Below are 22003 nucleotides of genomic sequence, written 5' to 3'. Positions count from 1 at the left end.
ATGGCCCTGCACACGGGTTTGCCACCCTGGCTCCACCAGGCTTAGCTGCCCCACATCGTGGGTGGGGCGATCGGCCATAAGCCATCTGCCGTGTCCAAGTGCCAGCTCAGCCCCCACGAAGGCCGCACCTGCATGAGGTACCTTCCTGGAACCAGCATCCAGAGGGGCCTCTCTTGCCCTTTGTCCTAGGGTGAAATGCAGGAGGCTGAGTCCTGCTGGCCCCGGCTCCCTGATCAATGATGGGCCCCTGCCCTGCCCAGGGCCTCCCTTCACCCTCTCCAGCAAGTCCAGGGTGGGGGTCCAGAGAAGGCCAGGAGAGAGAGGGGTCTGTCGACTGTCCACTGCCGATCCTGTTCCTTCGGCTCCACTGGAACTACACTCTCCTCTGAGCGCCAGCCATGGCCCTGCCAAGGCCCATCTCACTTGTTATCTGCCGACCCCTGGGTCCCACTATCTCGCTTAGCAACACGAGGTGGGAATTGGCTATTCCCCCATGTGGTGGGGACTCAATACTCCCCGGTGACTCTGGGGAGGAGGCAGCACTAGGTGCTGGCCTTGGAGCCTGCCCTGACCTTGGGAAGCTGGGCAGCGTGGGTGGAGAGAGACTGCTCACACAGGCCTTTGCTCTGTTTGCAGAATGCACCTTCTGAGGCACCTCCAGCTGCCCCCGACCTGGGGATTCGAGGCTTGGAGCACCCTTGTCCGGCTGTGATTGCTGCCAGGTGCTGTTCATCTCAGCTTTTCTGTCCCTTTGCTCCCAGCAAGCGCTTCTGCTGAAAGTTCATGTCTGGAGCCTGACGTCTTAACGAATAAAGGTCCCATGCTCTGCCCGAGGACAGTTCTTCGTGCCTGAGACTTTCTGCGGTTGTGCTTTATTTCTGCTGTGTCATGGGAGATGGCGGGAGGGTGTCAGGGGAGGGTCTGCCCAGGCCTCAAGGGCGGGAGAAGACTCCCTTGAGGTTGCAGTGCATGCAAGGATATTTTGAATCTAGACTGGCACCCACGTCACAGGAAAGCCTAGGAACACTGTCAGTGCCGCTTCCTCGGGAAAGCAGAAAAAATACATTTCAGGTAGAAGTTTTCAAAAATCACAAGTGTCTTTCTTGGTGAAGACAGCAAGCCAATAAAATGATCTTCCAAAGTGGTCCTTTATTTCACAACCGCTCTCGCTACTGTTTGATGCTCGTACTATTCCTGGGTTTTGTTTCTTTGTACAGTAAATGTTATGAACAAACTGGCACTTTTTTGAATTTGTTTTTGCTAATTAAGTTTAAACATCTGTGACACATTGGGTGGCCTCCTTTTCTCTTTTTTTTAAAAAATGGATGCAGCTATAGGAAATGAATGAGCTGGTGGCAGTGGGGATTGCATCTCACGTCCTCACGAAGCCTTATCCACTTCTGGACCTGAGTGTGGTTCTCTCCCCAACGCACTGTCCTGGGACACGGCAGCTCTCCACTCCCACCAAGACGGTTTTAGATGCACAAAGGCCAATGAGCGCTGCCTGGCTGGGCCTCCTGTGAGCGCTGCCTGGCTGGGCCTCCTGTGAGCGCTGCCTGGCTGGGCCTCCTGTGAGCGCTGCCTGGCTGGGCCTCCTGTGAGCGCTGCCTGGCTGGGCTTCCTGTGCTGCTCCCACTGCGGGGTCTGTCTTAGGGCCGGATCCACAATTCCACTGCAGTGCGGTCACAGCGGTGGGGTTCTTGCTCTGAGCTATCTCTTCCCTTTTGAAAAGAGACAACTGCTCCATGTGGCACATATACACCATGGAATACTATGCAGCCATAAAAAATGATGAGTTCATGTCCTTTGTAGGGACATGGATGAAATTGGAAATCATCATTCTCAGTAAACTATCGCAAGAACAAAAAACCAAACACCGCATATTCTCACTCATAGGTGGGAATTGAACAATGAGAACACATGGACACAGGAAGGGGAACATCACACTTCGGGGACTGTTGTGGGGTGGGGGGAGGGGGGAGGGATAGCACTGGGAGATATACCTAATGCTAGATGACGAGGTAGTGGGTGCAGCGCACCAGCATGGCACATGTATACATATGTAACTTACCTGCACATTGCACACATGTACCATAAAACCTAAAGTATAATAATAATAATAATAATAATAATAATAATAAAAGAAAAAAAAAAGAAAAAAAACAAAACAAAACAGCAGCCTTTGTTTTTGAGCTTGCACTCGGGGCCTGGTCCCTAGAGCTCACAACATCCCTAGAAGGGAGGCAGTATTGCCCTTGTCTTACAGATATGGAAAGAGACTTTCTTGAAGTAGCTTGTCCAAAAGCCCCTACTGAGAGGGGACACTGTCAGGATGTCCTGGTCTCTGAATCTCAAGCCCTGGGTGTCCCATCCAATGCCCCGAAGCATCAGCTGCCAGCCCTGGGAGTGAAACTTCCAGGGCTATCCCAGGCCTCGGAGCACACGCCAAGTGTGGCCTCCCTGCTCCGGAGCTCTGCTACTGAGAGCTGCTCTGGCCTGGACATCCTCCTGGGCGGGGCTCTGCGTCCCTCTCCCTCACAGACCATGTCCAGCCTTTGAGGGCTGGAGGGATGGAAAGGTTGGCCCCAGGCCCTGGCCTCAGCCTCAGGCCACCCCGCTGCCGACTGGATGACCAGCTCCGTTTTCCTCATACCCCACCTGGTGCCCTCTGCCCGGGGACAGGGCTCTGCTGCCTCCTTGCCTCACTCATGGGCACCACCCACCTACATTTCCAAAGAATTTCTAGACTTGCCCCACCCCGCTGTTCCCGGCATTGCCTTCTGCAGTCACTGCAGACACCTCCTGCACTGTGGTCCCCCCCGCCCCGAATTCTTCCCACTGTGCCCCTGAGAGGGAGGGCTCCCCCAGAACCTGAGCCAAGTGGGACTCCTCCTTCACCCACCACAGAGCTGCTCCCTGTCTCCAGCCCGAGCCTGTGCCTTCCTCAGAAAGGATAATGCTTCATGCACATTCTAGAAGCTTCACCATTGACTCCTGCTGCCCATGTGGGCTGGATCGAGATTGCTTCCATCAAATGAAATAGCATCAGATGGAGACCTCTGCTGGCAACAACTGGCAGGACAGAGAATCTCCATAATCCAGCTGTGCAGGGCAGACCCCAGTGAGGAAAGGAAAAGGGCTGAGGAGGGCTGGGGTCCTGGAATGAGTTGGACTGGACCCCTGTCCTTCTCTGTCTCCGGTGTCCTGCCTCCGACCGTCTCTGCCTCTCCCTCGCTTCGGCTTAGGTTGCTGTGGGGACCTTGGAAGCTCCCTGCCTTCCTGGCGAGTCCCAGGCATGGTCGGGGGAGCTCTCAGAACCCCAGGTAGGGTTCATGCTATGAGAAAGAGCACAACGCCCCTGACAGCACCCACCGGGAGGCTGTGACATTCTCATAAGAGATCACAGACACCAATGGGGGAGCAAGACCCAAAGCAGCCCACCCACTCCCCAGCCCGACGGCAGAACGGAAACCTGGTCCAAACCACAAAGTGACCAAACAGCGCCCTCTACTGACTGCTGGAGTCACTGCGGCTCGCCACCAATCACAGCTGCTGCCACTTCTAGATACAAATTAAGATACCCAGCCCCAGAATGACCCTGGGCTTCCTGTTGGTGAGGAGGATCTGGGCCCCAGGACACATGATCTCAGCCAAGGGTTCCCAGTGGAGGCTGCTGCCACGGGGATGTTCGAGAATCTGTGGGCGTGTTTATGAATCATATGAAAGGGGTCGTTGAGTGGACACAGGCCAGACATGGCAGGACCCTGTGATGTCCCCAGGTGTCCTGAACAGACCACTGCCTCCACCCGATGGACGTGCTAGCGTCCTGTTGGACACTCATGGTGGCTGCAAACCTATTCATGACGATTGAAGCCCAGAGACTACTTCTGTGTTACATTTTAACACAGTTGTTTTGCTTGCTGTTTGTTGTTTCAAATGGCTTGAACATACCTGAATTCTCCAGGAGTGTACGTCATGTAAATCAAGAAAAGACTGCATTTGTTTGGTTTGCAGCGTTAACCGAGTCGTTCATTTCAAGCATGTCAGTGCCAGGGCTGCCTGTGTTCGTGGGTGGCCCATCCAGGGGGATTCGAGCCCTGGATTCCTTCATCCCGTCCTCTGGTGTGGACGTGGGGAGCACGGTGCACTGAATAGGAGTGTACTGAACATTACTCTCCTTTTATTTCTTATATTTTCATAAGGCCTCATGCATATTTAATTTCCAGCACTGGGCATCAGTTGACAACAGCTGTCCAGAGCCCAAGTGGCCTCAATGCCACCTGCTGGGCCTTCCTGCCTCCTGGTCTGGGCACATTTGAAACCGACATCTGTCAGCGGCTCACGTGAATTCAAATAATGAATTGTGACCCATAGGACCCAGGAACCATTTTTATGTCAAATACCTTCATCACTAACTTGGAAATGGTCCATGTTTCCAGAACCTTCCAGAATGAACACTTTGATTGCCAGAAGAAGCCAGAACATGGCTGGACTCCTTTGCTGCTGGCATGTGCTGCTGGTGGAAAGGGGAGAGAAACACTAGGCTTCTCCCCACACTGCAGCCCTTACACCCCATGACAGTTTTCCGTGCCATGCCCACGCCTTCCCCTCCTCTTGAGTTGGTGGTGAAGGGTGTGGCTGTGGCACTTCTCATTTTCCACAGTTCCTCTGGAGTCTGCTGGAAAGCTCTACATTGTTCCATAATACATTGGATATTCACTTGTATTCATCACTGTATTCTAAGGATTCCTAAATTTCCAATGGCGAGGATTTTGGCTTCAAGCTGAGACACCCATGTGGGCTTCCATAAGTAGCAGACGTACTGGGGAACCCCCTAAGGAGGAAGAACAGGCTGAGAAGTTGCAGGCCTTGATATGGGTCTGATGCCTCCGAACTGAGTGGGGGAAGGACTGGGGAGGAAGAGCCTCCAGCAGGCTGATGGGGAGTCCCCAAAGCAGAGTGCCCCTCGAGGGACCCTGTGACTGGTGGGAATGCCCTGGTTGGGAGCAGCCTCAGGGAAGTTGGCCTGGCATGGATGTCATGCTGGACGCGGGGCTGTCGGTGACCTGGGTCCCTGCAGCAGGTCGTCTCTGAGGGACAGCTGAGTGGTAGGCGCATCTCCAGTGGCCAAGAAGCCTCTAGGCTCACTAGGTTTTTGCTCTGAGGCCCTGCAGGGCCCTGGGCTGTGACACAGCTGTGGAGGCTGGAAATTCTCCCCTCAGTCCTCCTTCTTGGGGGCTTGAGAGGCACCATCATGTATTGGAAAGAGTTAGAGAGCCTTGGGGCTTCAAATTTCCTATCACCAAAATGGGACAATTGCAATGGCTGTATCAGAGGGTTGCCGATGGCTGCAGAAGTAAGGTGCAGGCTGAGAAAGCTTATTCCCGTGTGAGGTCAGAGCCGCATCCCCTTGGTGGGCCATAATTTTCTAGTGCATTTAGAGTTCATGCTCCCTTTCTTCCTTAGGTTTTATTTTGTTTTCAAAACTGAAGTGTGTTTTATGCTAAGCGAAAGAAGCCGATCACAAAAAGCCATGTGTTGTGTGATTCCATTTATATGAAATGTGCAGAATAGGGAAACCCACAGAGACAGACAGTGTTTCAGTGGTTGCTGGGTAGGGGGAGGGATGAGGAGTGGCCGCTCATGGGGAAGGGGTTTCCTTTTGGGGTGATGGAAATGTTCTGGAGTGGCATATGATACTGGCTGCACAATTCTGTGCAATATTAGATACTAAAAACAACCAAATCGTACACTTTACTAAAACAATACTAAAACCCACTGAGATGTACACTTTAAAAAAGTGAATTCTATGGCATGGGAATAATATCTCGATCAAGCACACATCTGTACATGTGCTGATACCTCTGTTGACTTGCCCATTTAGACAAGGCCTTTTTGCCCTGAGAACTGAGAGTTTATTTCCAAGGGCGAACCGAGCACCAAGGTGTGGCTGGCACGTCTGATCTTCAATGCCATGGGTCCTGCCAGGTGGCTGCCAGGCGGCCTCGTTCCCTTCCAGGTAGCTCCCAGTCTCAAGGGTTCTCTCCGCCATTCTAAGACCATACTCAGGCACAGGAATCATTTGCTGCTTCTCGCTGTGCAGCTGTCTTTGCCCCTGTTGGCCTGAACACTGCAGCCTTTCCCTCTTGGGTTTTGTGGGGTGCAGCCGACTCCCTCTGCTCCCCCATCCCACTGACCTGTCTCCCTGACCTTTGTCCTCCGCAGGGGCAGGTGGGGAGGCCTCCTGGAGGAAGCATCCAACACCACATCCATTCATTCACTGCTCTGAGCCTGCCATCCTAGCCCCAGCCCTCACTAACCAGAGGAATTGTCTCAGTCCTGCAGTGTGGCGAGATCCCATTTCCCTCTGACACCTGCCCTCAACTATGGCAACCTGGCTATTTACAGATGGGGACATTAGGAAAAATGAGGTCCCAGAGCGCCCAATGTCACAGAGCTTATAGGTTGCCCAGCTGTGGTCCCTGCTGTGGCCACCCGCCCCCTGGTTGTGACTTCGTTAGTATCTGCAGAGCAGAGCAGCAGGAAGCACAGACCAACAGCTGCTTGCACCGGGGAAAGGGCAGAGAAGGGAAATAAAACAGCGGGGCGGGCCTGAGGGGATCTGTTGGTTCTTCAAGAAGAGTGCCCTGCCACAGGTTTACCTGCGTCTGACTTCACCATCTCTCTGTAGAATGAGGTTGTTAACAAGTGGCACCTACTGCGATGCCAGCCACAGTGGTGCTGTGGGGAAGACCAGCCCCCTCGTGCAGGGGTGCAGCCAATTTGGCTGGCAACAGCGCTGTGGACTCCTTGTCCAAGAGGCTGCAGCCTTGGGAGAGTTCATGGCACCCCACGCACCTGACGTCCCCAAGAGTCACCTCTTTTGGGTATAACCTGGAGGCCCCAGGGCTGGAGGCAGAATGTCCGTGCTGAGTGGGACGACCTGGGCACCATGAGAGTGGGGGGTACTCCGTGGGATTGCAGGCCCCACCATTTTTACATTGGGGTTCCAGAAAGGCTTGGGGTTCCAGAAAGGCTTCTACAGCTTGAATGGTGGGTTGTAAGGATATAAGTAGAAGGATGTTTTCCAAATTTTCAGGTTTATGAAGGCATGGCCTTTTGCAGAAACAATCTCAGGGTCCATTGGAGGACTCTGGCTGCATAGACTCTGGAGTGTTCTGATAAAGATGTGCCAGGTGCTGCATGGATTCTGGCGCGCTCCCGGTGTGGGGTGCTGCTGGCTGCATGGATTCTAGAGCGCTCTGAGGAGGGGATGCCACACGCTGCATGGATTCTGGAGCACTCCGGGTGTGGGGTGCTGCTGGCTGCATGGATTCTGGAGCACTCTGGGTGTGGGGTGCTGCTCGCTGCACGGGTTCTAGAGCGCTCCGATTAAGGGATGCTTTGCGCTTCATGGATTCTGGAGCATTCTGAGGAGGGGGTGCCGCGTGCTTCATGGATTCTGGAGCGCTCTGGATGTGGGGTGCTGCGCTCTGCATGGATTCTGGAGTGCTCCGACGACGGGGTGCCGCGCGGCTGCATGGATGCTGAAGCGCTCCGACAAGGGGATGCCGCGCGGCCGGTAAGCAGGAGCGGGGAACAGTGCCCGTCTGGTCTGCGGCGCCTGCAGCGATTCCGAGCCAGGGAATGAGAGCTGCATGGAGTGTGGGCGGTGCCCAGCCCTTTCCCAGCAGTGAAGGGGATGGGTCAACAAATTGCTATTGGGCGCGGTGGCTCATGCCTGTAATCCCTGCACTTTGAGAGGCTGAGGTGGGCGGATCACGAGGTCAGGAGTTCGAGACCAGCCTGGCCAATATAATGAAACCCTGTCTCTACTAAAAATACAAAAGTTAGCTGAGAATGGTGGCACGCGCCTGTAGTCCCAGCTACTCAGGCGGCTGAGGCAGAAGAATCTCTTGAACCCGGGAGGCGGAGGTTGTGGTGAGCCGAGATAACGCCACTGCACTCCAGCCTGGGCAACAGAGCGAGACCCCATCTCAAAAACAAACAAAACAAAACAAAAACTGTTATCTGGTTGTCAACTCGAGTGACCTCATGGGGTGGGTGGCGGCGAGGTTATTGTGCTTGGCGGATGGTTTGGGGCATGGGATGGCATCTAGGGATGGAGAAACCAGGGCAGGAAGGAGGGGAGTGTGGGGGACCGTGAGTACAGAGGCGGCTGTTGTCTTCAGTGGATCACCATGCAAGTAGGAGGGCCGAGTCTGCATGCCAGGTCACCAGGCAGCGGCTTTTTGCACTGTCTCGTTCCCACCCACACATGCACGCCTTCCTCCTCGCCTACAAGTAGGGCCCAGTAGGGCCATGTCCCAGGTGATGGTCCCAGATGACATCTGGACTCAGGCCCCAGCGCTGACTTACAGGGGGCCTTGACAGCATAAGGACCTCAAGGCCGATCCCTGGGGATGTTGGCACATCATCTCAGCCCTCAGCCAAGTGTCTGGGAGGAGAAGTTTCCACTGGTCATGAGGGTCAGACCTGCCACACCACTTCCCGCACAACGTGGATTCTCCTCCTGTGTGGTCTCAAATCCTAAATGCCTCTCCCGGAGGAAGGGAGAGCCATGGAGTGGCCAGGAGCCCTGGCTGGATGGCCAGGGTCTCACTTCTGCGTGCACCACCGACCAGCTCTGTGGCTTTGGCAAGTTGTGTAATATCCCTGAGCCTCGGTGTTTTTAACCTGAAAAATGGGGCCAGTTGCGGTTCTCCAGCTCTGATGATGATGGTTTGATGAGATTGCACGTGGAAAGGTAGGGTACTTTGCCACCACGCGGTGCTCCATGGAGTCTGGAGCTACAGCCATCCTTACCATCACTCTTATTTATCTTCCTCACCGGAATCCGTCATGACACTGAAGAGAGAACTGCTCCATTGAGAGCAAGGGCGGGTAGGGGGAAAATACTAGATGCTCTACCAGACCCGACTCCCCCAGCAGGTCTGAGAGCTGGGGCTGTTGAAAGCAAAAGGAAAGAGAAGCAGAAATCTGAAAATAATGATGCTTTATTTGATTGACATCACATCATCATAAATGGCATCTAATTTCAGAAAACAAAGTTCAAGTCTGCAAAAAATGCATGTACAAATCTAAGGAGATAGGTCTACAGAAATAGACACGTGGCTCTGTGGTCTGTAAGGTGGAGTCAGGAACCTCACATCCTAGGGTCTGTCCAGGTTCAGTGTTCCAGTGGTGTGAGACAAACAAGGAAAAGATACCCCAAAGAGCCAATGTTATTTTTGAATATATATAAGTATATACATGTACATATGTAAATATGTTGCCTTCATCTGTAACAGTGCAAACCTCTCACAGCGTGCAAAGCAACAGTGTTTCCTACAGTCAAGTAACTAAATCAGTGAAAAGTTATCCACACAGCATTATAAAAACATTATATAATTACATAGCAGATATACAGATATATGCACGCGTTTGCACGCTGATTAGAGTTACTTGCATTGACTTTTGCTTTAGAAGAAATAACAAAGGAAAATCTTTAAATAGTTCGTCATCAAATAAAAGGTAACAATCTGTAACAGATTCAACTATGAACAGTATTGCACCAATATGTCTACAAAAGAAAAACATAAATATATAAAAACAAAGGCAAAGGGGTCAGCTACACATATTAACTTACCAAACACACATGTTCTATTGAAAAACTGAACCCCATTCACACCCTCCAGGTGGGAGGATAAGACTGTAAAAATGGGAAGCCCCCAGCATGTGGGTGTGGTGGTCTATTTTATTAGCAATTTGGACGATAGAATGTTTTGCTACTGTTTTTAGTTGGCCAATGACATAATAGTGAGATATTGATTATTAAGCTTGGGAAGCTGGTAGGTCATGGAAAAGAGACCCCAAGATGCACAATGACAGACATGTAAAAATGCAAAGGTGTAAAAATGAAATCACTGCCATGGTTACTACTATATTTTCAGACAAACCAAATTGTGGTACCATTCAGATTAGGTGGCGTTCAGGGATCTCCAGGAGTCCACGGATATGAGGTTGTCAACCCTAAAGCCACGTACTTCATAATTTCCTAACCTTCCCCTTCAAGGCCAGATGCATTTCAACCCGCAGGAGGGGGCACATTAGGGCCCCCTAAGAGGCACGATTGTTTGAGTAACTTCCCCAGAAACGGACATGTCTGCTGCTGCCTCAGCTGCAGCACTCTCATTGGACAAGCTGTTTTCTAGAGGCTCGTAGGCAGGTGCAGTGAGCAGCGAAGAGTCAAATTAATTCTGAGCGCCGGCACTCAGAGCTTCAGAAGCCTCCTTAAAGGGAGATTTGTCTGGGGGACTAGAGGACTGGCCCCCACACAGGCCACCAGGGAGGGTCCTGCCTCACTGCTCGGGGGCTCGCCAGCCAGGCCTCAGCATCTCTGCCCCACTCACCGGCCCTCATGGTAATGGATCACATGGGTCAGAGGTAACAGCAGGTGGCTTACACATTTCCAGAGATCTGATCTCGTAACCTCAGGGACCATAAAATAAAAAGTATTTCTTACTGTGTGCAGTATCAGGGCCACGTTTAAAGTCATGTGCAAAGTTTAGGCCAAAGGCACTCAAAGTGATCAGCCAGATTCTCTCGTATGTTTGTTCAGTGCAGACACACAGACAATGGTGGCGCTCTATTGAGACAAAACAGCTGAAAGTAATAATTTTGAGTTTTGCTACTTTTTGGGTATGTGGCTTGAGCTCATGCCTTTCCCGAGACCTCGGGGGCTAGAAGACTGTCCCCAAAACCATAACCCCAGTGAAACAAACACATAGGTGCCCGTGGCTGTGTCCTCAACCTGGACCTGAAAGGCAGGTGGCCATCGGGGTGGCTTTCTGGAAAGGGGGAGGGGCTTGGGCAAGCTTAGCCCACAGCTGCAGAGAAGCCCCTCAGGGCTGGCTCTGCCAGCGGGTCCAGCACGCCCTCAAAATGCAGAGCCCTCATCCAGCCAGCAGCCCCTGCCTGTGTTTGCGAAGAATCAAGGTGATTTTGTGCTTCTGTTCCTTTCTCTTCAGCTTTACAATGGCCATTCTACATGGAAAGGCCCCCAAATGGTGCCTCTATAAGCAGTAACCCCTTGCCAGGCTGGCATATGGTAGCCAGTGGCATGGACCGTTTTCTCCTTTTGATGCCAGGAGACTATTTCTGAGAACAGGGAAGCCTCAGGGTCCTAACCCCAGCCTCTGCTCACATGTGTGCCATTCACATAAACTCCAGGCAAAGCAGGGTTCCTGGGTGGGCCTCAGGCACACTGGGGCAGGCCACAGGTGTCTGTGTGAGGGGTGATTCCAGGTTGGCCTGTTCAGAGATAACATAAAAAACCGGGCTAAGGCTAAATCCTTCTGTTTCCTCAAATATGGAAAAAGGAAACGGGCAGGATGTAGGATAGCTATTAGGAACTTCAGGCCAGCACAGCAGAAGGATGTGCATGTGTGCCTGTCCCCACATTTCCTTCCTGCCCAGGACACGTGGTTTAGGACAGCCTGAATTGAGCTTGTAAGTGAAAATTAGACTGTGCCATGGGGGTGCAGGGTCTCTTATTTCTTCCCTGCTTCTGGTCTCCGGGAGGTTCCCCAAAAAGTTCAGCCCCACATGTGGACATCAGAAGCCCCTGTCTTTGCAGGGGGCGATTATCTTGGAGGAATCTCCCTGACGGGACAGCCCAAGCACAGTGGCTCGGAAAGGACCGTGACTTTAACGTTACTGGGACCCAGGGTGGCCGGGCAGTCCAGAGAGGCTGGGGTTACCGAGGGGGAAGCAAAGTGTACGTCGTGAGCTTGTGTGCATGCCTGGGGCAGCCTCCGATTGTGCCTGCCCGCCATAGGAGGAGTGCAGGGGTCACTGCGGATCGATTCCGTGACCTCACCTAGCCCGGCTCTCTGCTCTGTGTCCCAGGGGTGGGAGGGAAGCTGGATTTGAAAGCCCGGTTCTAAGCCGCTGCTGTCCTGGAAAGTCCTCACTCTGAGGCTCACTGCCTGGCCGGAGCTCAGGGAGCCATGGGCTAACGTTAGCAGCACATAACACTGAGCAATGGCTAGGCCCTGCTCACCTCAGCTTTGGGACCAAAACCTCGAGAGGGGCTGCCTTCCCCACTAGCAGCTGCCTCTACAGGGCTGAGCCTGGGAGATGGGTTTCCAGCAAAGCAGAGTAAGGAAGAAGCGACGTTGCCCTGTGCGAGCTACTGCCCCAGAGCCCGGGTTGAGGGAGCCCCTGCAAGGGTGGAGAGGACCAAAGGGAAGGTGTGGCCCAGTGCCCTCCTGCTAGCCCTGCCTCGAGCCTCCTCCAGGCACATTTCGAGGTCATGGCCAACATCACGAGGCAGGAGGACATGGGTGAGGATTCTGGGAGAACAGAAAACACAAAACTTTAAGACAATTCAACATAATACATGAACATCATCGAGAAAGGGCTCATCTAGAGCCACGTCTTGGACCAGAACATGAGTGACAAATCAGTGCTCTTCCCAGAGGGATAACAAACGCATTCTAGACACAGCCTAAGAATCCATCGACTTAGGAGAATGCAAAGCCAATCACTTGAAGCATCCGACGCTGAACACAGGTAAAAAGTTTTATATAAAATATTTTATTAGAGTCTTTATTCCTTAAAAGTATCTAACTTTATATTTATACACTCTGCGCCTCCCCCGCCTGCCCAGTTGGGTTGTTTTGTCTAGCGTTCATTGCATTCTAATTTGGCTGGCATTTGACTAAGGCCTTAATGGGTTTTGACTATACTTTTCCCATCTGCACCACAGACCTGGAATGAGAGGTTTTTCCTTTCTTCTTGCAGTAAAGGCTGATTGAGGATTCAGAAGCTGGTATTCTATGGAGATGAGGGAAATATCATAGAATAATACTATCAGACATATGCCTGGAGCCAAGTCTGCACACCTGCATGTATGTGTGTGTGCATGTGTGTGCATGTATGTGTGTGTCCATGTGCGTGTGTGTGCATGTGTGTGCATGTATGTGTGTGTCCATGTGTGTGTGTGCGCATGTAAGTGTGTGTGCGTGTGCTTGCATGTGTGTGTGCTTGCATGTATGTGTGTGCGTGTGTGCACATGTGCTTGTGTGTAGGTAGACACATGCACACCATACACACACACACACACCAGCCCCTCTAGAGCCTGAGCTAGTCCACAGGACTGTTGCAATAGGAGGAGCAGGCAAGGGCAGAGGACAACCCCTCTCCACGGAGAGGCAACTGTCATGAGCACTCTGATGCAAGGCCACTGAAGGGCGTTAGGCTTGGGTTGCCCTCTCATCTCAGCCATCTGTTTGGTGACAGAAGGAATCACTGAACAAACAGCCACTAAGCTAGTATTGCACTTTATGCCTTACAAAGCATCTCAGATACATTCATACGCCATGAACAGGAGGCAGTAAACAAAACAGGGACTTCAGGGTCCAACTGGGCTGGAATCCCAACTCTGCTCCTTCCTCGTTCTGGGGCCCTGGGGACGTCACGGAGCCTCTCCCCGCCTCCACGTTCCACGTCTGCACCACGAGCATGGCTAAGCCAAGTGGCCACGCGGTTCCCTCCCACCACACTGGAGGGCAAGCCCATGTTGGAGTCCCCTCCCCCTCGCCCCCAGGGCCTGGGACGGCACCAGGCAAGAGGGGTGGTTCAGTAAGGGTTTGAGGAGTGGGCAGGGGTCAGGGGATTCCGAGGACATCCAGCCTAGTGCCTGGAAACAGCCATGAGGAAAGGCGCTCGGTGCACCAGAGTCATGCCTTCTCTTCCCACTGCAACAACCAAGCCTGGTTTCTGCCCCATGGGTGTGGTCTGTCCCTGATGTCAGGCTGGGGGAATGACTTTTTGTGGGTTTCTAAGATGAGTTTTCACCTCAAAGCTCCATGTACCATTTCCTGGTCCTGAAGGCGCCTCCCCCAGGTGATGTAATCCATTTCTAGCACCGACTGCATAAAACTTTGCACAGTTACTCCCCTTCCTGGGCACAGCTTCCCACTTCACCCACACAGGGAGTTTCGGAGAATTCAATCTCCAGTGGATATTCAGCCAGAGGAGAAGAAAGAGAAGCACAAAATGCTTTGGATGAGGACAAAGGCGAAAGGCCCCAGCAGTTTCACTGAAACCTCCATTTTCACCTCTACTAACCACTGGGGCGGCTGCAAGTCTTTTATCCAAAGTTTAATCCTTCCTTCTAATGGAAGGAACTCAATCAGAGATGAAAGGAATATCTGGGTCAATGCATTCAGAAATTACTGAAACAAATTAGATTTGGGGAGTTGGTCTGGGTTTAACGTCCAACATGTGAAAGATAGCACATTGCCGTGTGCCTCTTAACCACAGCTAGTTAGAAAAGTAAACCAGTGAGTTGCTTGATGTTATCTTAGGTCATTGGAATAAGGCATTTTACCAAACTACCTTAACACAAAAGCAGCGGGGAAATATCTGGGAAGCTAAACAATGGCATTTGAGCCAATGCTGCCAAAGGTTATGAGGAAAATGCCCAACCAGGGACCCTTGCTGAACCTGGAAGAGGAAGGCCGGCTGCACGCAGGACAGATGCATCCTCTCCTCCCTTGGCGGTAGGCTTTCCTCCAGTCTACGGGGGAGGGCTGAGCAAAGCCATCCTGGGGCGTTGACTGCAGAATCCTCACCTACTCCAGTTCACCCTTCAAAAAATAAACCCACGTGATCTCACATATCCATTCCCTTCTTGCAGCCTAACAGCCCTCATGGTTCCCAAGCTCTTCCCCCTTAGAAGTACCCCCATCAAACTCCTACGAGAATCATTCCATCAGAGGGCTTAGGTGCTCTCCGAAACCAGATTTAAAATCTAGAGGCATCTCACTGTTTCCTCCTGAAATTGATGAGGCACAGCAAGCGGTCTCAGCAAACGAGACCAAGCTGCTTCTGGGGCAGAGCTGTGGGCCCCATGCAGTGCAGTTCCTGGCAGACACACCCCTGTTAGGGCCATGAAGCCAGAACACTAGTCCACAATGGGAAAGGCTCACCAGGAGGGAATGGGCGTTTTCAACACTGACCTCACTCGATGTAGTTCTGAATCATGAGCAAGGACTTTTGCCTTTTTCCAATTCTGCATTTCACCAGGCTATTCCTAGGTAGGTCTTCCCTATGTGTAATGTCTTACAAGATCTATTTTGAAATTAAATGAGGACTTTTTATAAAGGCTAAGTTTGACTCTGGTTAAAAACTTAATCTGGAAGGCAATACCATATTTGTATAGAACAAGCACACTTAAAATTACACTTTAATATCTATCTCAATTGTGTTTACTAAAAAAGATCTAGCAGTAAAAAAGGAATCTCTAAGAATTAGCAAACTAAATCCATGTGTAAATAAAATTCAGACCCTTTTTGTTCTTTTGAAGTGGGAAATAAGAGCTTCAGGGACATCACCAAGGAATCCCACCACCTTTGAACTGGCATGGCCTTGGGCATGATGTACTGTAACTATTTATAGATGAGGAAAAATGTAGCTCAGAAAGGTTCACTGATTTGCCCACAAAAACACAGCCTTTCCATCGGAAGCCCTGATTCTAGGAGAATGATATTCTAGAAGGAGTAAACAATGGCATTTTCCTAAAGATGGACTTCTTTGGCCAGAATCACCTTCTCTGCATGTAGTCAAACTGCCTCTGAGAGCTGACAAACTCACAGGCAGCCTTGTTATGAATTCAAAGGCCACTTGACCTCCAGATAGGCACCTGTTCCTGCCCTAGCGGGATGTGACTTATGTGATTCAGTCACAAGAAAGAAGCGGTTTCCAATATGCAAAGTTTACACAGGCCTAACACTGAGGCGGTGAGGTGGCTGTGAGGTCGCAAAACCCAGAGATGAAATCTCCCACCACTCGAAATGCGTTGTTTGATCAAGTTTCAAATGCCTCCACATGCTGAAGTCTACTGACTTCATCCTAAGCCCTTGGATTCTGATGCCATCTCATTGGCCTCCTCCCCTCTTGCACAGTTAGCCCATCTTGCACTGCTGGCCGCTCCTGCAGAGCCAACCCTCAAAGGTCGTGCCTGAATTTCCCTAAGCCCCGTTCTTCCAGGTTCAGTGGAGGCAGCTGAGGTGATACAGGAGGAAAGGGAAGCTGTTTGTTTGTTTGTTTAAATCAACCTAGGCAACATTAAGGTAGTCAGAAAGTTAGGAAGAAACAAACAATATATTTTGCTTAAAATAAGAAGCATGTGGAAAATGAAAGACTTTGAAAGAGTTGGCCAATGTCTTCTTACAATTTTTTGTATAGCTTTTAAAAATTTCTGCATGGCTCAGTGAAGATGGTGTCCACATCTTCCCTCCACCTGGAACCTGCATTCAATCCTTTGCAGGTGCTGTCTATGTATGAGACCAGCTAGGTGACTCGGTTAAACCCCTCGCCTCTCTAAACAAAGTAGGTGATTTACCCTGAATCATTCTTTAGCAAGTACTAAAAAAGGTACAATTTCTTAAAATGAATGCGATTGATCGACTTTTGGCTTGCAAAAATGACTTCTCATTGGAAAAGAGACACACCTTAGAAAGATGAAACTATGAAAAACAACAGTCATAAAATGCAATCGCTCCGTGCTCGGACTCTCTGCCATGACACATCTGACTGCACAGCCATCAGCTGAGAGGCTGCTTGCAGTTCCCCATCCTGGACCCACGGTGCCTGGTGCTAAGGAGCGACTGGACTGAGGAAGCCTCTCATCACCAGCTGTGTTGCAGTTTTAAATTCTGCCCCGGTTGTGGTATTTAAAATTCTGTATGTAAAAAAAAAAAAAAAAAAAAACCACCAACCTGCCTACATCTTCCTAGTTAAAGCTAGAAAGGGGAATGGAGAGAAGATCCAACCCAGCTGGGCGGAGCAGCTAAGCAAGAGACACCCACAAACCCAACGCGGTTCTAGGGGTTGGATCAGAAGAGTCTCTGCGTCATCGGTTGGGCACAGGCTTGCTTCCTCGATTCTAGACATGCCCTCGGCCACAGTGTCTATTCTTCCTGTTTCCTGGCATTCAGGTGTTTTACCTCTCTGCCCGGATTTTGTACCTGAGGACAAAATAGGCAATGAGGCGGAGGGAGATGAAGAAAATCCCGAGTACGATGAAGTCCAGGTACAGCTTGGCATTTTCCACGTCCAGCTCCCGCAGGATGGCCTCTGACTTCTGGAAGTGGCACGTCTCGTCGATGTCACAGTGCAGATCTTCCCGGTCTAAGCCGTAGATGGAGAGGATGACCCCTTCGAACCCATACCTAGGAGGAAAGGCCGGGCATGAGGGAGGACGCTCTCCTAGCCAACCACGCCGTTGGCTGAAGGTCAATGTTGTTCACCCTCCCGGCGATTCCCAGCTTGGCTGTCCTCCCTTCCCAAAGGGCCGCCTTCCCCAGAATACTTCCTCACCACCCACCACCTTCTTAAGACAAACACGTGCAACAGCTCTACTGTGTTTTTCTTCCAATTTTGTTTCCTCCAGGGCCCCCAGCAAGAAAACAAGTTGAATGAGCGGTACATATTCACTGGTGAAATACACTGAGAAGTCTTTTGTTCACTTCCGAGGTTACATGCTTTCTAACGGTTGGAGGGAATCGTGGGCCGGCCAACTTGCAAGGACTTGAGAGCATTTCTATGAAACATTCCCGCCCCCTCTCTCCCTCTCCTCCAGCCCTGCCCTGTCAGAACAAAAGCACTCATTTTGAGAAGAAAGACGTCAGTTTCTGAATTCGTGGTGTTGGAGCACACACATGTTGTTGAAACTCTGTACAAGTGCTTTATTTTCTTGAACAATATACCTGAGTCTGAACTGACATTCTAGAAAAGAAGAGCTTGTTCCCAACTTTGGGTCTTAACGTCACATGGAACTTCTGCAGCTCGGAAGATGGGCGCTGCCCCTGGTGGGGCCAGCGTGCCAACACCCCACTCCGCAGAGGGCACGAAACCTTGTAGCTAAGGACCCGAGGCACTGGGCATTCTTGTTCCAAGATATTAGGATGTTTAAAAATGACTTGTTTCTCACCAGATTTCCTTCTTTTTTTGTTTTTGTTTTTGTTTTTGTTTTTGTTTTTGTTTTTGAGATGGAGTCTCGCTCTGTCACCTAGGCTGGAGTGCAGTGGCGCGATCTTGGCTCACTGCAATCTCTGCCTCCCAGGTTCAAAGGATCCTCCTGCCCTCCTGCCTCAGCCTCCGGAGTAGCTAGAATTACAGTCGTGCACCACCAAGCCCACCTAATTGTTTTGTGTTTTTATTGGAGACGGGGTTTCGCCATGTTGGCCAGGCCGGTCTCGCACTCCTGACCTCAAGTGATCTGCCTGCCTCGGCCTCCCAAAGTGCTGGGATTACAGACATGAGCCACCATGCCCAACCCCCACCAGATTTCTAATAAAGGTTTTACAATCAGCACTTGTTAGGAGCACTGTTCACTTCGGGGAAGAAGAACGTTCCTAAAGGATGGAAGCGCTGCCACCGAAGGCAGCTCTCGGCAACACCCAGAACACTTGGGCCTGCCATGGCTCTCTGGGTGTGAAGCGCTGGTTTGTGTGGCCTCCTTGTTTAGTGTGTGTGTGTTGGTGAGGGTAGGAGGAGGTGGAACTAGCAGGAAGATGGAAGGCATGGATCCTCAGATGTGTGATCTGCACTTGGCCAGCAGCCCAGAGTGGCTTTTGTGAGCCCCTCACGCTGTTGGAGACGGTTCTTCCCCCATCACCCTCGGTCCCCACACCACGAGTGCCCCGCGCCCGCTACCTGACATAGGAGATGTAGGACATCCACTGTAGGTACGTGGGGATGGTGTCGAAGCTAACGAAGAACCCTGAGAACAGGAGCACTGGGATGGCCGTCACCGGACCCACGAAGGTGGCCACCTGGAGTTGGGGGCACACGGGACAGATGTAGCAGAACCTGCAGCCTGGCCTCCTGCAGAGGAGGCTCGTCCGCCCCAGCTTCCCCCGGGCAGGGCCAGGGCACCTTCTGGGCAGGGTAATGAGGGCGCTTAATGGGGCAGAAGATGCAGCGTTCCCGAGGTGTGGGGTCACCATCTCTGAGGACCCCCCGGCTGCCCTGCTGTGACGTGGCAGCCCCAGAGCCTCCTGCAGCCCAGGATGAGCTGGGACCCAGTGGATGTCCCCAGGCCAGGAGGTGGGGACACACCCTCCTCAACAGACTGCCGTCTGCTCCTCCACAGCTGTCCCCGGGTTGGGGGGATGCTGAGTGCCTGGCCCGTGGCAGGTGTGTGGCAGGCACCCCTTCGGTCGCGGCCCAGAGGAAGGACTGCAGCCTCCACAGGCGGGATGGACGCCTGCCTGTCAGCACCTCCGGAAGAGCAGCCCAGAGACGGAACCAACCGCCGCGACTCAGGGTTCACAGCAAGCACAGGTCCAGCCGGGGCACTGTGAGTGTGTCGGGGGTAGGAGGGTGCGTGGAGTGTGTGTGTGGAGTGTGTGTGGTGTGGGCGGTGTCTGCTGTGTGGTGTGTGTGGTGTCTGCAGTGTGTGGTGTGTGGTGTGGAGTGTGTGGTGTGTGGTGTGGTGTGTAGTGTGTGATGTTTCTAGTGTGTAGTTTATGTGTGCAGTGAGTGGTGTGTGTGCATAGCATGTAGTGTGTAGTGTGTGTTTGTGTGTAGGGTGTGGTATGTGGTATGTACTGTGTGGTGTATGTAGTATTTGTGTGTAGTGTGTAGTGTGGTGTGTCTGCAGTGGGTAGTGTGGTGTATGTGTAGTGTGTGGTGTGTAGTGTGTGTGGTGTGTAGTGTGTTGTGTGTGTAGTGTGTGGTGTGTAGTGTGTAGTGTGTAGTGTGGTATGTGTGTAGTGCGTGGTGTGTAGTATGTGTGGTGTGTAGTGTGTAGTGTGGTGTGTGTGTAGTGTGTGGTGGGTAGTGTGTAGTGTGGTGTGTAGTGTGTATTGTGTGGTGTGTAGTGTGTGTTGTGTACTGTGTAGTGTGGTATGTGTGTAGGGTATGTAGTGTGGTGTGTGTGTGGTGTGTAGTGTGTAGTGTGGTGTGTATGTAGTGTGTGGTGTGTAGTGTGGTGTGTGTGTAGTGTGTGGTGTGTAGCTTGTGTGGTGTGTAGTGTGTGTGGTGTATAGTGTGTAGTGTGTAGGGTGGTGTGTGTGTAGTTTGTAGTGTGTAGCGTGTGTGGTGTGTAGTGTGTGGTGTGTGTGTAGTGTGTAGTGTGGTGTGTGTGGTGTGTGTGTAGTGTGTGGTGTGTAGTGTGTGTGGTGTATAGTGTGTAGTGTGTAGTGTGGTGTGTGTGTAGTGTGTAGTGTGGTGTGTATGTAGTGTGTGGTGTGTAGTGTGTGGTGTGTGTGTAGTGTGTAGTGTGGTGTGTGTGTAGTGTGGTGTGTGTTTAGTGTGTGGTGTGTAGTGTGTGTGGTGTATAGTGTGTATAATGTGGTGTGTGTGTAGTGTGGTATGTGTGTAGTGTGTGGTAAGTAGTGTGTGTGGTGTGTAGTGTGTAGTGTGGTCTGTGTGTAGTGTGTAGTGTGTGTGTGCATGTGTGCGGTGTGCAACCGTGCAGACAGGGGCATCCCAGCCCTGGTCTGATTAGTGACCCCCGCGGAGCCTGAGCACCCTAGGCAGGGGTCCTGGGGGTGGCTGAGCAGGTGCACTGGGGCTGGCCTTGGGGGACGTGGGTTGCAGCAGCTGGCATGGGCCCGGCACCTTCCTGCAGTGTCATCTTTGGTCCCATGGCAGCCTTGTGAGACGGGTTCCATGGCAATCCTCATCTAGGGTGAGGGCACCTGGGCCCTGGGGGCCAGACAGCTGGCTCATGGTGGACTGGAGGTGACCCAGGAATACACTGCACCCAGCATGGGACCCCGGGGGCCTCGGGTGTTCCCAATCCACCCAGGAGCACTGCTTTTGTCCAGAAGGACAGGCTCAGGCCGAGCGTCCTAAAGCCACAGAGGTGGAGAACCTGCAGGTGCATGTGGGTGGCAGGTCGGGGGCAGGGTGGGCGATGGGAGGAGGAAGGGGGGGAGGAGGAGGCCGGGGGGACCCCACAGAGGCAGTGATGCATAGGTGTTGAGAGCTTGGCTCCCGAGTCAGCTGTGTGACCCCCTGACAAATCACTTTGCGTCTCTGGGCCTCAGTGCTCCCCTATGTAAAATGGGGCCAGCACAGCACCTAAGCGTGGCTGTGCTTGGGGCTACAGGAGTTCAGATCTGGGAAGCGCTGGGAAGAGCACCCAGCACGCAGTCAGCACATGTGAGGCTGCCCGCTGTGTGCACTGTGGAAGCCAGCTGATCCTGACCCCCGACAATGCGGGCCCTTCCCGTGGGAACGACCCCATCTAGGAGGGTCAGGGCAGAAGTAGGGGAAGGGGTGGCAGAGCCCCCTAGCTCAGGCCAAGGTGGCTCAGGGAAGCCCAGCCGTCACGCCCTCACTCAGCGCCTCCTGGGCTGGCACCTGCAGGGACGTGGAGGCGGCTCCGATCAGCAGGCCCAGGGACTGTGCTACCAGAGAGGTCATGGTGCCCAGCGCGGCAAACAGCACAAAGCGCACGGCGTCGGACGGCTGCGACGTCATCCAGTACACGATGCTGCAGTAGGCCACTGGGAACATGATCTGGAAACAAGGGCCTGTCAGCCAAGGGCTCAGCCGCTTCCCACCACCGCGGGCCAACAGCAAAGCTCCTGGGCAGCCAGCCCTTCCCCGCAGCTCCCGCCAGAGCTCCCAAAGTCGGGTCCTTCCCCATTCCCCACAGCTCCCGCCAGAGCTCCCGAAGTCAGGCCCTTCCCCGCAGCTCCCACCAGAGCTCCCGAAGTCGGGCCATGTCACTCTGCATCCCTGGCAGGCCCTCTTACTCGATATAAAGGGTGTACAGGAGAACTCTTGCCCCCGTTTCCAATTCCAGCCCCCGGCTAACACACCTGAAAGGGCACGTCCGCCATGGTCTTGGCTAGGTAGTAGGCCTTCAGGCTGTACCAGTAGTTCAGGTGTTCCCGAAGAAAGACTCCCATCTCCAGGGGAACTAGGAGATAGAAAAGCAAAAAAGAAGGGTCAGTGACCATGTGCAGGGAGC

The 22003-nt window shown here is 52.4% G+C and overlaps 1 protein-coding gene across 7 annotated transcripts in view; it reads right to left on the bottom strand.

The window, feature by feature from the left end:
• Positions 1 to 9036: 9036 nt before the first annotated feature.
• The window catches only part of ABCG1 (ATP binding cassette subfamily G member 1), an 84647-nt gene continuing 71680 nt past the window's right edge, over positions 9037 to 22003 (bottom strand). For 6 of the 7 annotated variants that reach the window (XM_054542570.2, XM_009233994.4, XM_024239537.3 and 3 more), the window contains 4 exons: positions 21852 to 21952; positions 21388 to 21546; positions 18730 to 18848; positions 16155 to 17243 (listed from right to left, as the gene is read on the bottom strand). In XM_054542570.2, the coding sequence (XP_054398545.2) occupies positions 17015 to 17243; positions 18730 to 18848; positions 21388 to 21546; positions 21852 to 21952 (608 nt within the window). In that variant the 3' untranslated portion in view covers positions 16155 to 17014. Of the gene's footprint in view, positions 14658 to 16154; positions 17244 to 18729; positions 18849 to 21387; positions 21547 to 21851; positions 21953 to 22003 lie in introns of those variants that run through there. The other variant, XM_054542569.2, reaches the window with a different exon arrangement.

The sequence above is a fragment of the Pongo abelii genome, chromosome 22, assembly GCF_028885655.2.
Source record: "Pongo abelii isolate AG06213 chromosome 22, NHGRI_mPonAbe1-v2.0_pri, whole genome shotgun sequence".
NCBI classification, from domain to species: Eukaryota; Metazoa; Chordata; class Mammalia; order Primates; family Hominidae; genus Pongo; species Pongo abelii.
This window is presented reverse-complemented; position numbering and strand designations above follow the sequence as displayed.